Genomic DNA, 14,805 nt, shown 5'->3' on the forward strand with positions numbered 1-14,805 from the left:
CATGAGGGTTTTTTTCTCTCAGCCAAAGAACATGAGGGAACAATATTTATTTGCCCATTGTGTTTCTTACGTTGTCGTATTTTCATTACGCACTGTCGATTTTTGGTTTTATGTATACCGTGATCGAGCCAGTGGCGTAAGGTTAATTGGTTGTTAGTTTTTTATTTCCCCTATAATCCTAGTATTTAGTTTACAGGCAATGGTATTGTCAACATGGCAGTTTATTTCCTTTGTCTTGGCTTTTTTTGTGAAATATCCGCTCGTGAATTTCACGAGCGGCAGAAAGCTGCACAAAGCATCATTACCATTCTGAGGTTCATTTAGCACTTTTCCTTTTGGACACATGTTAATTGAAACAAAAAATAAATTGAAACGTCGAGCCGCGGAAGACAATAAGACAAAGCGCTATCTGATGGCACGGCCATCGATCAGAACAAACGATGAATCATTTAACCTCAGAATACATTAAATAATGAATGGTTCACTTAAACAGCCCTGAGTTAATGTGTGAGTGGAGCGCATGAGCGTGCTGCGGGTTCACGCTACTTAACCACCGCCCATGGGAGGCGCCTCCCCGCTGCCAGGAACATGTGTGGCATATATTTAACCTTGATGTGAATAAAATATCACAGTATTTTCAAACACACACACGCACATGACTAGTGGATATTATTAATGAAACAATGGATTGAAATCAGAATAGAATATAAAGGAACAATGAATGATTTATGATGAACAGTGAGGCAGAAATAGATATAGACATAGCCAACTTGAATTACTGCTCTTATCTTATTTTATTATTTTATTTATTATGTTTATTTATTTATTTTATTTTTTCCACAATGTCTTGTTTTGTTTTTTTAAACGATTTATGATGACTATATGCTCTGTAAGGTGACCTTGGGTGTCTTGAAAGGCGCCTCTAAATTAAATGTATTATTATTTATTATTATTATGTTGAGGGGGGGGGTTATGCTCTCTGTGCACGTATATAGTATCAGTCCATCAAGCATTCAAGGGCTGTAATCTATTTAATATTTCAATCATCAATGTAGTTCTTTATATTGTACTTTATAGTGGCTCAATGTTAGAGCCAATAAAAGGCATCTGGCAGATATTCTATATACTTTTCCCACGGATTAAGTAGTTTTTTTTACAGTCTTTGCTTTCACTGTGCACTCCATGCACTCTGGCACATCTCACCCCAGTGAGGAAGACATTCTGTGAGCTCCAATAGGAGTCCTGGAGCTCCTGGGCTCCTATAGGAGGCTTATGGAGATGGATGAGGTTATACCCCAGCCAAAATGGATCTTAGCATGCTGTGAATGTCTCTCCTACTCCCCCACTCTTTTTGCTCCCCCCCTCTCACTATCTATCCGTATGCCTCTATGAGTGTCTCACCTCTTTGCCTTCTCTTTCTCTCTCTCTCTCTCCGTATGCCTCTACGAGTCTCTCTCTCTCTCTCTCTCTTTCTCTTTCTCTCTCTCTCTCTCTCTCTCTCTCTCTCTCTCTCTCTCTCTCTCTCTCTCTCTCTCTCTCTCTCTCTCTCTCTCTCTCTCTCTCTCTCTCTCTCTCTCTCTCTCTCTCTCTCTCTCTCTCTCTCTCTCTCTCTCTCTCTCTCTCTCTCTCTCCCCCTCCCTCCCTCCACCGGCACCTCCTCTTGCTCCGTGTCTGACCCGCTCCGTCTCCCCATCCGTCCGTGGTCCGTCACCCGTGGCCGCGGCACTGAGAGCCACGGCCCAGCGCTGTGCACTGGGCTGCAAAGTGAATCTGTCACGAAACAATAGCTCTCTGACAAACGAGCTCTGACAACAGTTTACACACCCACACACACACTGACACACACACACTTCTTGCACACGCTCCCACACCAAGCCCCTCTTCCTCTCTCCTGGACACCTCCAGCCACCTCCCTCCCTGTGCCTCTCTCCCTCTCTCTCTCGCTGTCTTTTCTTCCTCCAACTTTCGGTTTGATTTAGCAGCTTCCTCAGCGGTGAGCCACGGTGAACCTGGCGTGACCCCCACCGCTCACACCTTTTGCACCGATTCACCCATGTGGAGTGAATCGGTGCACTCATCTTTTTAGTTTTTTCATTCTTTCTTGACACATGCACTTTCGTATCATCCTCCCCGGAAACTATCCGGTTTACAAAGCAATAGTCCGGACAGGGGGGAGCGTTGAACGGCGAGAGAACATTGTGTATTTTCTGCCGAGAAGCCGATTTTGTCATTTGTTAGTCAGCTTCTTCGATCCGTCGATTTATTTTCTTAATATCTTCTGTTGCGTCTGTGTTCCAGGGGTGTAGGCTGTATCTTCATCGAGATGATCCAGGGAGTGGCAGCCTTTCCTGGGATGAAGGACATCCAGGACCAGCTGGAGAGAATATTCCTGGTGAGTCACTGTGGCTGCTGCTGAAGCATATAGTCCACCAAAGTCTGGTGGTTTCTGAACGTTGTTGGGCTAAGGCACACCACAATCCCATCCACAAAGCAACGGCCCTCCAACCTACAGTCGTACGGCATGATAAATAGCAGACTTTATAACCAGGTTAGCATATAAACTAACTAGTTTAGTAGCGATTCTTACAATATTTCACACACCGGCAGGATAAAGGATCAGAAAAATCAAATGTGAATTGGAATGTAGCAAGAGCTTTAGAATGAACAATAATCAATAATATAGAGGATTATAAATTGTGATCATTTTACTATTCACCTATTGGAAGAAAATGTATTAAATCCCTCTTAATGTTTCGGCACACCTAGTCTTTCCGGTACCGCTGTCTGTGTGGGGTCAATTCTATAAGTGTGTGTGCGCACGTCGTTCAGCGACTTGGCGGTCGCTTGGCGTCGCTTAAAACATCCGTCACCAATATCATTTGTCGAAACACTAGCTGACTCTGCAGTTCTGTCTCCGTACCGACGGAAGCACATTGATTCTAAAAGTCCAGCGCTATGGTGCTATTGTTTACATTCCTGGCAGGCACGTTAAATGCTCTCTGGCAGAATCTGTACGAGGAAGTGATTTTGACAAATGATATTGATAATTGTTGTTTTAGTGAAGCCAAGAGCTTCGACCGTGGTTTGATCGCCCAGACCGGTGTTGTCCTCAAAGCTCTCCCAGCATTTTTCTTTTTTTTTCCCCATCACTGAGGTTCACGTTGTGTGTTTCCGTCTGAGGAGACACCGTTCAACCCCACTACTTTACGCCTGCCGTTGTGTGAGCACAAGAATCAGGGAAAGCGAGTGTTGAAATGCATAAGTACCCCGGGTTGTTGACCCCGGGCTGACCTACGGAGTGAATGATGAGGCACTCACCGGTGAAGGGCGATGGGTCGCCATAGCGCGTCACGCATTATGGGATGGCCAACAACCTCTTGATCCTGGCCATTATCATAAAGAAACATTTTTTTTTAAGGTTTGAGGAGGGTGGGGGGGGGTTTCTCATCCTCATCCTCATCCTCATCCTCACCCGCCCGGGGAAACGGTTGAACAGTAGCCTGACGGCTACATCTCTGTCAGTTCCTCTCACTCTGGGGTGGGGAGGGGGGGAGGGGTCGTGGGGCCACATCAGTATTCCAGGGTGATTCGAGTTCTGGCTTATCGCTCCCCTAACCCTCCATTCACACAATCACACACACACAAGCTAGGCACACATTCGTATGCACACGCACACACACACACACACACACACACACACACACACACACACACACACACACACACACACACACACACACACACACACACACACACACACACACACACACACACACACACACACACACACACACACGCACACGCACGTTCGTGTATACAGACACACACTAACACACACGCGGCCACACACACCACATTCTTGTTCATGTGTCTTCATCTGAAATCCCAATTTCGCTGCTAATTGAAGTGGTGCAAGGCAGGTGTATAATTGTCTCGTTTTCGAAATTCATATTCATACTCGTAGTCCTCCCAGAGCCACGAGGGCTGAATAATTAATGGAGGACAATTAGGGAGATTAGAGGAAGTGAGGGGGAGGAGAGGGGACGGGGCCGGAGCCAGGTGTGGAGACAAAGAGCTCCCGGTCGCTGGTGGGCAACCGCAGCAGAGGACCCCCAACCTGTTCCCACCACCCCGTCTAGGAGGGGCTTTTTGTGCTTTTGGGATTCGATTGATTGAGGGGGGTGGTGGTGGTGGAAGTGGAGGACGTGGTGAAGGGGTTGTAGTTGGAGGACGTGGTGCTGGTGTGTTTGGGGGAATGGTGGATGGAGGGGCAGCGGGGAAGTGCTTAAGGGTGTCTCTCACACGCACGCACGCACGCACGCACGCACGCACGCACCCACACACACACATACGCACACACGCACATACGCACACACGCGTGCGCGCACACACACACACACACACACACACACACACACACACACGTTAACTGTGCACACACACACACATAAAAAAGGAAGCGAGACGTCCCAGGAGGTCCGGTGTGGCTGAAAGGAGGAGGGATGGAAAAGGAGGTTTCAAAATCGATGGCTATTTGTGGTCCAAAAGGGATAAAAAGAAATCAACAAAATAACTCGTATCTGTAGTGTGGAGGCTGGGACTCGTGACTACCCCCCTCCACCGCCCCTCCCTCTCCGATCTGCCTCCTCCTCCTCCTCCTCCTCCTCCTCCTCCTCCTGCTCCAGCCGCCGTCAGGGAGCACAAAGACGCAGAGGAGAGGAGTGTGTCTGCGGGCGATGCAGGGCTCATGGGGGTGCAGCCGGCTGTACAATCACACCAGAGGCCCGCGGTGTGGTAATGCAGAGAGGTGGGGGTTATTAGCAACAACATCAGCAGCTTACGAGGTGGGGTAACGGACAGAGGTGGTGCAGGGAGGTCAGCTGGTGAGGGATGGAATTATGTGTGGGGGGGGGGGGGGGGACCCAGACGTCTGAGTCTCAGGACCCAAAGGAAATCCTGGCTGCCGTTGAGGAAAGGTTGGCTATTTGTTCTGTATGAATCATGATCCCGCTGAGGTTATTCTAAAGAAGAAGGCGGTGGCGGAGGTGGGAGGGATGTGTTTCGTAGGAGCCTGGCTTGGCAGCTTTAGAGCGGCTAAAAGCAGAGGAAAACCGAGAGAGGGAGAGAGGGAGAGAGGGAGAGTGACTATGTGGTCTTATCCTCTGCGCGGATGTGTGTGTGTGGCAGTATTTTCGTTGTTTATTTATTTATTTATTTATTCGTTGGCTCACAGCGTCTGATGGTGCATGCACTGCCGGTGGTATTAAGTAGGATTACCTGAGAAGCAGCCGCTCCGAGGAGCAGCCGTGGCGAGGAGCGCCGGGACCGGGCTGAGTCAGTGCAACAAACCCCTGCCTTGTGGACAGATGGGAGGGCTGGGTGGCTGGTGGTGGTGGGTGCGGGGGTTTCGAGGCGGTCTGCAGCGCTGTTTGGCTTATGGCTGCAGCTTGACTTGACAATCCCAACTCTGCCCTGAGATTAGTTTCAAAGGAAATCGTTGGGCTGTCTTAATGCCGGTGGCAAGCTTTCTCACAGCACTGTAATTTACAAGAAGGCTCCTACTATCTCACAGCAGGCTTAAACATAGTGTACTTACAGAGCGGCCAATTAATTGGCACCCAGCAGACTTCTTGGTGTCTGTAGCCTTTTCGTAGTTGTGGTTCAAGTTGGGCCATTTGTGTGCGGAACACATGGCGTGTGCATTAAATTCACAATTATACATTATATTCTCTTTGCATAAAGCTTCTGACGGAGGCTGACAGAAGTTAGCCCATTGATATGGCGTTGCGGCTGCTGTGTTAATGCCTCCCGTGTTTCACCTGCCAGCCCCACGGGAGACAGGAAATGATTGCTATGGAAATGCTGTGCGTTGCAGAGAGTCTGGCCGAACAGTTCGTGGGCAAGCTGTCAGAGAGCACCTGACATTAACGTGGTGATCCTCGCACAACCTTTGTTTCGCAGCCACTCCAGCTCCATTCTCTCTCCATCTGTATCTCCTTACTCGTCTTCTTACTCTCTCTCCCTCCCTTTCTGTCTGTCTATCACTGTCTTCTCTTAGTTATGTATTTCTCTTTCTCTTTCTGTAGCTCTTCTTCTTCATCTCTTGCTCTCTTTCACCGTCTTTCTCTTGCTGTCTATATATCTGTCCGTCTGTCTCTCTCTCTGTCTCTGTCTCTGTCTCTGTCTCTGTCTCTGTCTCCGTCCCTCTCTCTCTCTGTCTCTCTCTGTCTCCTCCCCTTCTGTCTCTCTCTCTGTCTCTCTCTCTGTCTCCTCCCCTTCTGTCACTCTCTCTGTCTCTCTCTCAGTCTCTCTCTCTGTCTCCTCCCCTTCTGTCTCTCTGTCTGTCTCCCTTGCTGTCTCGCAGAGACGCAGGTGCGGGGCTGTCACTGTGGAAGTGAGAGTGGGGGGAAAGGGAATTGAAAGGTCAGCGCACAAAACTACAGGATGGGCACTCTGCATCAGGAGCAAAACACAAACATTTCCTTTTTAATATGAAGGGATCAGTTTGCTTCAAATCATAGACATTAACCAGGTCCTAACTTGCATGTTTTTGGGTAGATGTTTAAGATTGGTTTAAAAAAACAACCTTTACTTAAAGGTTGTCTCAGCGATGTTGGGTGACGTCACTTCTGTTGGTATTTGACGTGAGATCCCTCCCTTCCGTGTTTCGTGCGTTCCAGTAAAAACTATCATGAACGCATCGCAAAACCCCACCCCTTGTCGGTGATTGGTTGGAATACTATTTATTTTGGTTTTGAGTGGTTGGTAGTACCATTTAGTTTTTGGGTACGATCTTGGAGCATAGGCTGCCTACAGAGACACGTTTTTTTGAAGGCCTGCTTATGGGTTGGGCAGCTAGCGGATGGTGAGGAAAGATCAGATGAATGTGATCATTTATGTTTCGGCCTAGAATCGCTGATACAACCTTTTAATTTAGAAAATTCATACCTTAAAGGCCGAATGAAAACCATAAATATAACACAATAATATAAGCTAGTCCCTCTGTTTTGCGCTATCACTACAACTCTATATATATAGATTTATGTATTCACCTCTTTGTTACATTGTGTGTGAATTTAATGTTATTCTATGGCCTATGGTTCCATTTTGTCTGTGTATATCAGTAAGATTGTGTGGGTGTTTCTCCTTTGGCCCCTGCTGACAGGTGTGTCGGTATAAGTTAAAGAAATGGGCCAACAGTGAAATCTAGGTCTGAATATCCCCAAAGCAAAGCCACACGCCTTCCACAACCAGACACATCACCTTATACACACTTCACAGGGTGTGAGAGAGAGAGGGAGAGAGGGAGAGAGGGAGAGAGGGGGAGGGAGATGGGAGAGATATGAGAGGGAGAGGGAGGGAGATGGGAGAGATATGAGAGATATGAGGATGAGTGAAAGACTGCTGCGAAAACAAATCAAGCGGCGCAGAGCATGCTGCTGTTGTCCTGCTGTTGACAGTAAGGGTTTTCTGCATGTGTGTGTATGTCTGCGTGCACTGTTTGCTGTGCACAGTATGGTCTTGTCCAGTCAGCTGGGGGCGCTCTGATTGGCAGGGCCAGCTCGGTGGGTTCATGGACTCACCCCAGTTTAAACATGCAGGGAACGCTGTTGTCGTGGCTGGTCTTGGAAAGTGGTTAACATGGGAGGGAAGGGTCAACTCTCTGCTGCGCGTCTCCCAGGCAGGGGGGCTTATCCTTCTCTTCGTCACCCTCTGAGATTGAAGAGGTATGTAAACAAACGGCACTGCAGACTGAGGGGCGAGGCTGCACGCTTATAAACTTAACCTATTAGCTGAGTCTGGCTGGCTTGGTGGGTGGCATTTATTTTTAAGGTGTGTGTGTGTGTGTGTGCGTGTGTGCGTGTGTGTGTGTGTGTGTGTGTGTGTGTGTGCGTGTGTGTGTGTGTGTGTGTGCGCACATACTTGAAGCCTGGAATCTGCCCTTTGACCTCAGGAATCTCCCTATTGATGGATCTTTCTTTGCATCTCTTTTCCTGGCTGCCCTTGACCCTTCTCTCTGCACACACACACACACACGTGCAAACACCGTGTATCTCAGCGGCCCATGGCGGCCCATGAGGGGGCCATGACCTTGCTCCGTGTGGATCAGGGTGTCTGCAGCATTTCAACGGGGCCTCCTTGAGTTACATGGCTGCCAGGCCGGAATTCAACGCAAAACAAGCGCAAAAACAAACCTCAGCATGCGATCCCTGGAAACGCCTGCGTGGCCGCATGCAGGACATGAGAATCCTCCCCCTTATCCTTTCACTCGCAAGCAGAATAAGATATCTGCTTGTTTTTCTCTTTGCATGTCTCGTTCTCCTTCCGTGATCTTGGAAATGAGGAGAACACGTTTTGTTTTTTAGGGGGCCCTGACTGCTGCTGTGATGCATCAGTCTCTTCCTCCTTGGCCTCATCCTCCCCCCCCCCCCCCCACACACACTTCCTTGTGGCTGACAAGCCCTCCCCCCCACACCCCTCAAACCACAAAGACAATGACATTCACTCGGATACCCTCCAACCCACATGCCTGTTATCCTCTCTCTCTCTCTCTCTCTCTCTCTCTCTCTCTCTCTCTCTCTCTCTCTCTCTCTCTCTCTCTCTCTCTCTCTCTCTCTCTCTCTCTCTCTCTCTCTCTCTCTCTCTCTCTCTCTCTCTCTCTCTCTCTCTCTCTCTCTCTCTCTCTCTCTCTCTCTCTCTCTCTCTCTCCTGTTTTCTCCCCCACACACTTCAAAGTGTACTAATCTCCACCATCAATAATGAACACTGCATACAACGCAGCGGCGTCGTGACTTCTGCTCCGGTCCCCCTCCCCCCGTCCTGATCTGCACCCACAGATCCTGCCTGCCTACCCACAATGCACCACTGCCTCCGCTCTACCCCACCTCCTCACTCCACGGCAGCGGACCGACCTCGGCGGTGTCAGGGCACCTTATCTGCACCACGCAGAACCTATGTAGACGTCCGGCATTGGGGGCAGCGTACCCTAAAGACCCCAGGATCTGCTTTTAGAACAAGATTGCCACATTCTGAAAGCTGTAGGGTGAGACGATGTAAAGAGTTGTAAAGAGGGAGCAGAAGAAAGCATGATTATTGAACTCGACAGCCCTCAAAGATTCCCTCGCCCTATCTGCTCCTTCTCCACCAATCCCTCTGCCGTTGAGAACTCACACAACTGGGATTGACAGGAAACATGGGTTCTCAAATTCAGAGTAGATACCCTGTCAGGTCAGAAAGGTCTGTCCAAATTCTTAATTGTCTCAGATGGAGGCAGGCGCAGTCCACAGCAGACACATGTTCTTACTACAAAGCAGCTCACTATTTGCTGTCGGATGGCTTCGGCATTTCGAACAAAGGACACACAAATGATAGCTCTTCAATCTAACATACAGCTCTTCTGAGTCACACGAGTCAAACTTTCGATCAATTCAACACTTTCTTCAACAATCTGTCTGACTCATCATGCTTCTGGAGGCGGGGATCTGTAAGCATGTTATTGACAAACACAAAAACTCGATCCGTGTCAGTGAACTGTAAAAAACAATCTGTAAAGGGTTCAAATCAAAACTAGAACTGCTAGATTGGCCACTGTAGAAATGCACTCTTTAAAATCCCCTTCTGAAAGCTTCATCCACTCACAAGAATGGAGTTTCGTCCGTAGAATATCTCCCAACGAAACAGGGAACAAGTCATCTCCCCTTAATAGTTGGCTAAAACATAGTTGGGCTGCTGGATGTGCTGGGTGTGTTTGGCGTAGCTCCACAGTGTCTGTGTGGTTTCTGTGGGTTTGGATGCAGAGTGCCCACCAGGTGGGATGTGTGATTTATGGTCTGTTGACGGCTATGGAGATAGCTGTATTAATCCATTTCCCAGCCAATAAAATGGGGTTGTTTACACTCGGGAGGGTCGTCTGGGCTCATCCCGTGTTTGCCAGTTCAACGGTGATGGGAATCCCGCAGAGATACCACCCTCCTTTCACTGAGACAAGGTGACCCCCATCCCTCCTCCTTACAATTACCTTCCTTTCCCACAATTCTCGGAAACATCTGTTTCTCCCGTTGAAGGAAAAAAAGACCTCTAACACAGCGCTCTCATCTCACACCTTTCCACAGATTGACAGGTCCCGCTCCAAATTGCTTTTGTTTCCCAGGTGTGTGTGCGGGTGTCAGTGTGCTGGAGAGCGTTCGACTCACACGGCAGTATTAGCCCGAGATATCAGGTAGCAATTACCGTTGGAAATACTATATGTCGCTTATGAACAGTTTTGGGAGGTGTGTCCTTCGGGGAGGGTCTGTGTGTGTGTGGCGGGGAGGTCTGTCTGTGTGTGTGTATGTGTGTGTGTGGGGGGGGGGGGGGGCTTGTGGAGGAGGTCTCAGGTGCAAGAAAGGTTTTTTGTTCCCTCTAGAAGGGTGGGGGGATCAGGGACCCCACTCAGCCACATTGGGGCCACATTACTGCTCCCATTCCCCGTGACAGGGTCCGAGATGGGATGTGTGGTGACATGGGAGGTGTGTGTGTGTGTGTGTGTGTGTGTGTGTGTGTGTGTGTGTGTGTGTGTGTGTGTGTGTGTGTGTGTGTGTGTGTGTGTGTGTGTGTGTGTGTGTGTGTGTGTGTGTGTGTGTGTGTGTGCGTGTACTCGTGTGCGTGTCCATGTGTGTGTCTGTGTGTGTGTGTCTGCCCGTAGGTGTGTGCGTCTGTGCCCGTGCGTGTGTGCATTCAATGGGAACAGGAAGTCAGGCTGTGGTGCGTACATACACCTCAAAGCGGCCAGTGATGTGAGAGCGCTGGAGAAATCAGATAGCGATGCTGTAGAGGACAAAGGCGTTGACTTTCCACCACCTTGCCTGGGCCGCTCGCTTCCTCAGTATGTACGGACGAGATACAGCTGCAGTATTTCACTGCCCCCCGGTGCCTTAAGATCCACCCTGTGTGTTTCACTATTTCTCCAAGCAAGATAGGGTTTGTCTATGTGTCTGTGTGTTATTGCACATCTGTGTGTGTGTGTGTGTGTGTGTGTGTGTGTGTGTGTGTGTGTGTGTGTGTGTGTGTGTGTGTGTGTGTGTGTGTGTGTGTGTGTGTGTGTGTGTGTGTGTGTGTGTGTGTGTGTGTGTGTGTGTGTGTGTTTATGAGTGTGTATGTGCACGAGTCTGTATCAGTATGCACATTTGTGATAATGTCTTTATTGTTGTGTGTAGGCCTGCATGCTTGGGCCTGTGTTTGCATGTGTGCGTGTGTTTATGTACATGGCACGTTTCCAAAGCCCATAACCGCCGCAGTCAGGGTATGGCATCCAGAATATGGCAGCAAGGGTAAAGCAGACAAGGTATCAGCCAAGGTATATCAGCTAAGGTATAGCAGCCAAGATATACTAACCAGTCTATAGCAGCCAAGGTATAGCAGCCAGGACATAACAGCCAGGGTATAGCAGCCAGGGTATAGCGTCCAAGGTATAGCTTATAGCAGCCAGGGTATAGCAGCCACCCAGGGTGTAGCGTCCAAGGTATAGCAGGCAGGTGATATCAGCCAGGGTATCAGCCAGGCTATAGCAGCCTTGTTTTGGCATTGCTCACCCGTGATGTACGCCCGCAGTCCCCAAGGCATAACCGATGTCGTGCTGGCGTTGCCGTGGCGATGATGAAGGGGACGGCTGGTGTTTGACTGCGGTGAGCGATGGTGTTTGTGTGGGCCGGTAATTAAGATAGCACCCCCCCCCCACCCCCCCCTCCCGCAGCCCCCCAGGGTGCACCGAGGTGAGGGCGAGAGGACGGCTAATTTCTATCACCACATCTCCCCGGGAATGAGATGTGTTTGTTTGTGTGTGTGTGTATGTATGTGTGTGTGTGTGTGTGTGTGTGTGTGTGTGTGTGTGTGTGTGTGTGTGTGTGTGTGTGTGTGTGTGTGTGTGTGTGTGTGTGTGTGTGTGTGTGTGTGTGTGTGTGTGTGTGTGTCCATGTGTGCGTAAAGCGTGTGCGTGTGTGCATAAAGCATGTGAGAGAGCGAGAAGAAATGGGTGAGTGTGTGTACGTGGGGATTTGTGAGTCTATTACGCTTTGTTTTGTTTGCCACACACATATCACGTTTGGACATTTTGATACACAGGCACATATTCTCATTTAGACTCTGTCACATAAACACACACACACACACACACTTGTTCATCACCCCCCTCATCATCATGCTTGGCCGTGGGGTCTTGGATGTGCACGCCCGTAGCTCAGTGTAATTACATTTTTCCTTCGTCCTTGATGGAGCGATAACGGGATCCCCCTCTGCTTCCTTTGTATTTTTGTCGAAACAATACAAAGTCCATGAGTCGCCGATGGAGCGAAATGTCCTCAATTGCGATTTGTCCAAATACTAAATTGTGCCTGGAAATTAATTTTTGTTTGTTTGTTTGGTTCAAGTGTTATGATGAGTGATCTATAATTCAGATGGGGATGATGGAACAAACAACTGCATCCACTTGTCCAGCAGTGAATGCTGTGCCACATATTTTCACTTCTCTTACTGAAGACAATCACTACATAAACGATCATTTTAAATCAATATTCATAAAACACAAGAATGAATTCCCTTACCCTTTTCGGGTAAGGGAATTCATATCTCTTGTTTAACAATTCCTTCTGCTTTGCACTCAAGCATAGCCACAACCACACCAAGATGTTCAGTCGTCTGCACCTAAAAAGCCACAACTATTTTTGTCTGTATTAAACTGGGGTTTAAAATTCCACTTTAATGATGCTGTGGGGATCTCTTCGTTGAAGTTAGATAACGAGGATAAACGTCAAACAATGGCAAGCCATCATCACTGCTGCGCTTAGAACCCAAGAAAAGCCTCAAACGATCGAAAAAGAATGTTATCAGCTTAATGGACAGGCTTTGTCTGGTCGAATCCTTTGACAAGAGTGTTTGTCAGAGTTGCCGACTTGCGACGCAGATGCGCTACTGCTCTCTGCTGGCGGCTTCCGTTACTACATCGACTGTCTCCCTATTCAATCATGCATGCTGCAGTAATTGGTCAACTCAATTATTCTCCATTACATGTCCATATAGCTTGGTCTCTTGCCCACTCCCATCTCCTTGTTTCAACCACTATTTATTTCCCTCCCGCACAGTTTGGTTTGGTACTGTTGACTGATCACACTGTGCCAGGCAATTTTTGGTCGGTTCTTCTGCGTAAGCATCTTTTTTTTCTGCTCCGCAAAACCCCACCACAGGCAATTCATGTGACTGCACATTGGCTTTTTATTATTTATTGTAAATCTACCCCCCCCCCCCCCCCCCCAAAAAAACAAACCAACATGTTCCTGAGACCTTCAGACACTCACAAGACAAGAACACCCAGACCTTGTCGTCCTCGTGATTTATTTCATAACCAGCCGATCTCTTTCTCTCACCCACACTCGTTCTTCCTCTTTCCGTTCGTCTCCCCCCTCAGTTTGTTCGATGTGTGTTTTTTCCTCTTGTATATTTAATGTAACCCAGCTGCTCACAGCGGTAGGGCCGCTAACACGAGAACAGACACACTAGAAAAAGAGGACGTTTCGATTTTGCAACTTCAGGATGAGAAGGCTGGAAATCTGGAAGCCATAAGCGGTCGGAGTTGTGAAACATCATGTGATAGGCATGACCGCCGCTCTGTGGTCCACGGCTGGAACCCCTATGAGCTGTGTGTTGCTGATATCAGTGCCTGTGCCCATGAGCAGATGACTGGTTGATGGGAAGTGTGTGTCTTGGTCACTTTTTCCACAACAATCTTTGTTGTGGAAAAAGCCTGTCATGACCCAAACAGACAGAAGTAATATCTGTCATGTGTTGTCACAGAATAAAAGTCAAACTCTGACCTTGCTCCTCAATAACCGTGGAATGTGATGATTGTTTGGGTTCGGGAGAACAACCGTGAGCGAGTTAATCTAGCGCTGTGTTGTTGTTCCTCTGCTCTCAGGTCCTGGGAACCCCCTCAGAGGACATCTGGCCAGGGGTCCACTCCCTGCCTCACTTCAAACCAGGTGATTTGACACACACACACACACACACACACACACACACACACACACACACACACACACACACACACACACACACACACACACACACACACACACACCCCCACCCATGCACGCACGCACGCACACAGAAATATGCAGACACACAGGCACATAATCACACAGGTACACACACGCACACAGCAACACAAATACACCCTCACACACAGACACACAGAGCTGTGCACAAACTCCCCGGCCCCCTGGCCAGCAAGTGCAGGGGTAAATGGGGGGAACGTAGCCAGGGGCTATGAGGTCTCTCTAGCAGCCAGCCGGTCTAAAGTTCCCCCCGCATCTCCTGTGCTGCTGGGAGCACTGCTGGGCCCGCCAGCCCCTCTGACAGGCAGCCAGAGCGGACCCTATGGGAGCTCATTAGTCCTCCGGTTCAATTAATTCAGATGTGTACTCTTTAATGTGTGAAGGAAACGCACCAAACCGAAGGGAGGGGGGGTGCAGAGGAGTTTATAGAGTGTGGAGAGTAGAGTACACCGCGGTATGGAAATGAAGAGCGTGGGGGGGGGGGGGGAGGTAGGGAAGGGGATGGGAGGGAGGGGGAGGGAGGTAGTGAAGGGAATGAGAGGGAGGAAGAGGGAGGGAGGTAATGGAGGGGGAGGGAGGGGGAGGGAGGTTAAGAAGGGGATGGGAGGGAGGGTGAAGGAGGTTATGAACGGGAGGGGGAGGGATCTTATGAAGGGGAGGGAAGGGAGGGTGAGGGAGGTAATGAAGGAAGGGGGAGGGGGGTTATGTACGGGAGGGTGGG

At 49.1% G+C, this 14,805-nt stretch overlaps 1 protein-coding gene across 1 annotated transcript in view; it reads left to right on the plus strand.

Moving 5' to 3' along the window:
* Positions 1-14,805, plus strand: part of cdk14 (cyclin dependent kinase 14) — a 99,799-nt gene that overhangs the window by 51,467 nt on the left and 33,527 nt on the right. Inside the window, exons 10-11 of the mRNA XM_056601538.1 lie at positions 2,299-2,392; positions 13,946-14,009. Coding sequence (XP_056457513.1) covers positions 2,299-2,392; positions 13,946-14,009 — 158 coding nt within the window. The remainder of the gene's footprint in view (positions 1-2,298; positions 2,393-13,945; positions 14,010-14,805) is intronic.

This window comes from Gadus chalcogrammus, chromosome 11 (genome assembly GCF_026213295.1).
Source record: "Gadus chalcogrammus isolate NIFS_2021 chromosome 11, NIFS_Gcha_1.0, whole genome shotgun sequence".
Taxonomy (NCBI): domain Eukaryota; kingdom Metazoa; phylum Chordata; class Actinopteri; order Gadiformes; family Gadidae; genus Gadus; species Gadus chalcogrammus.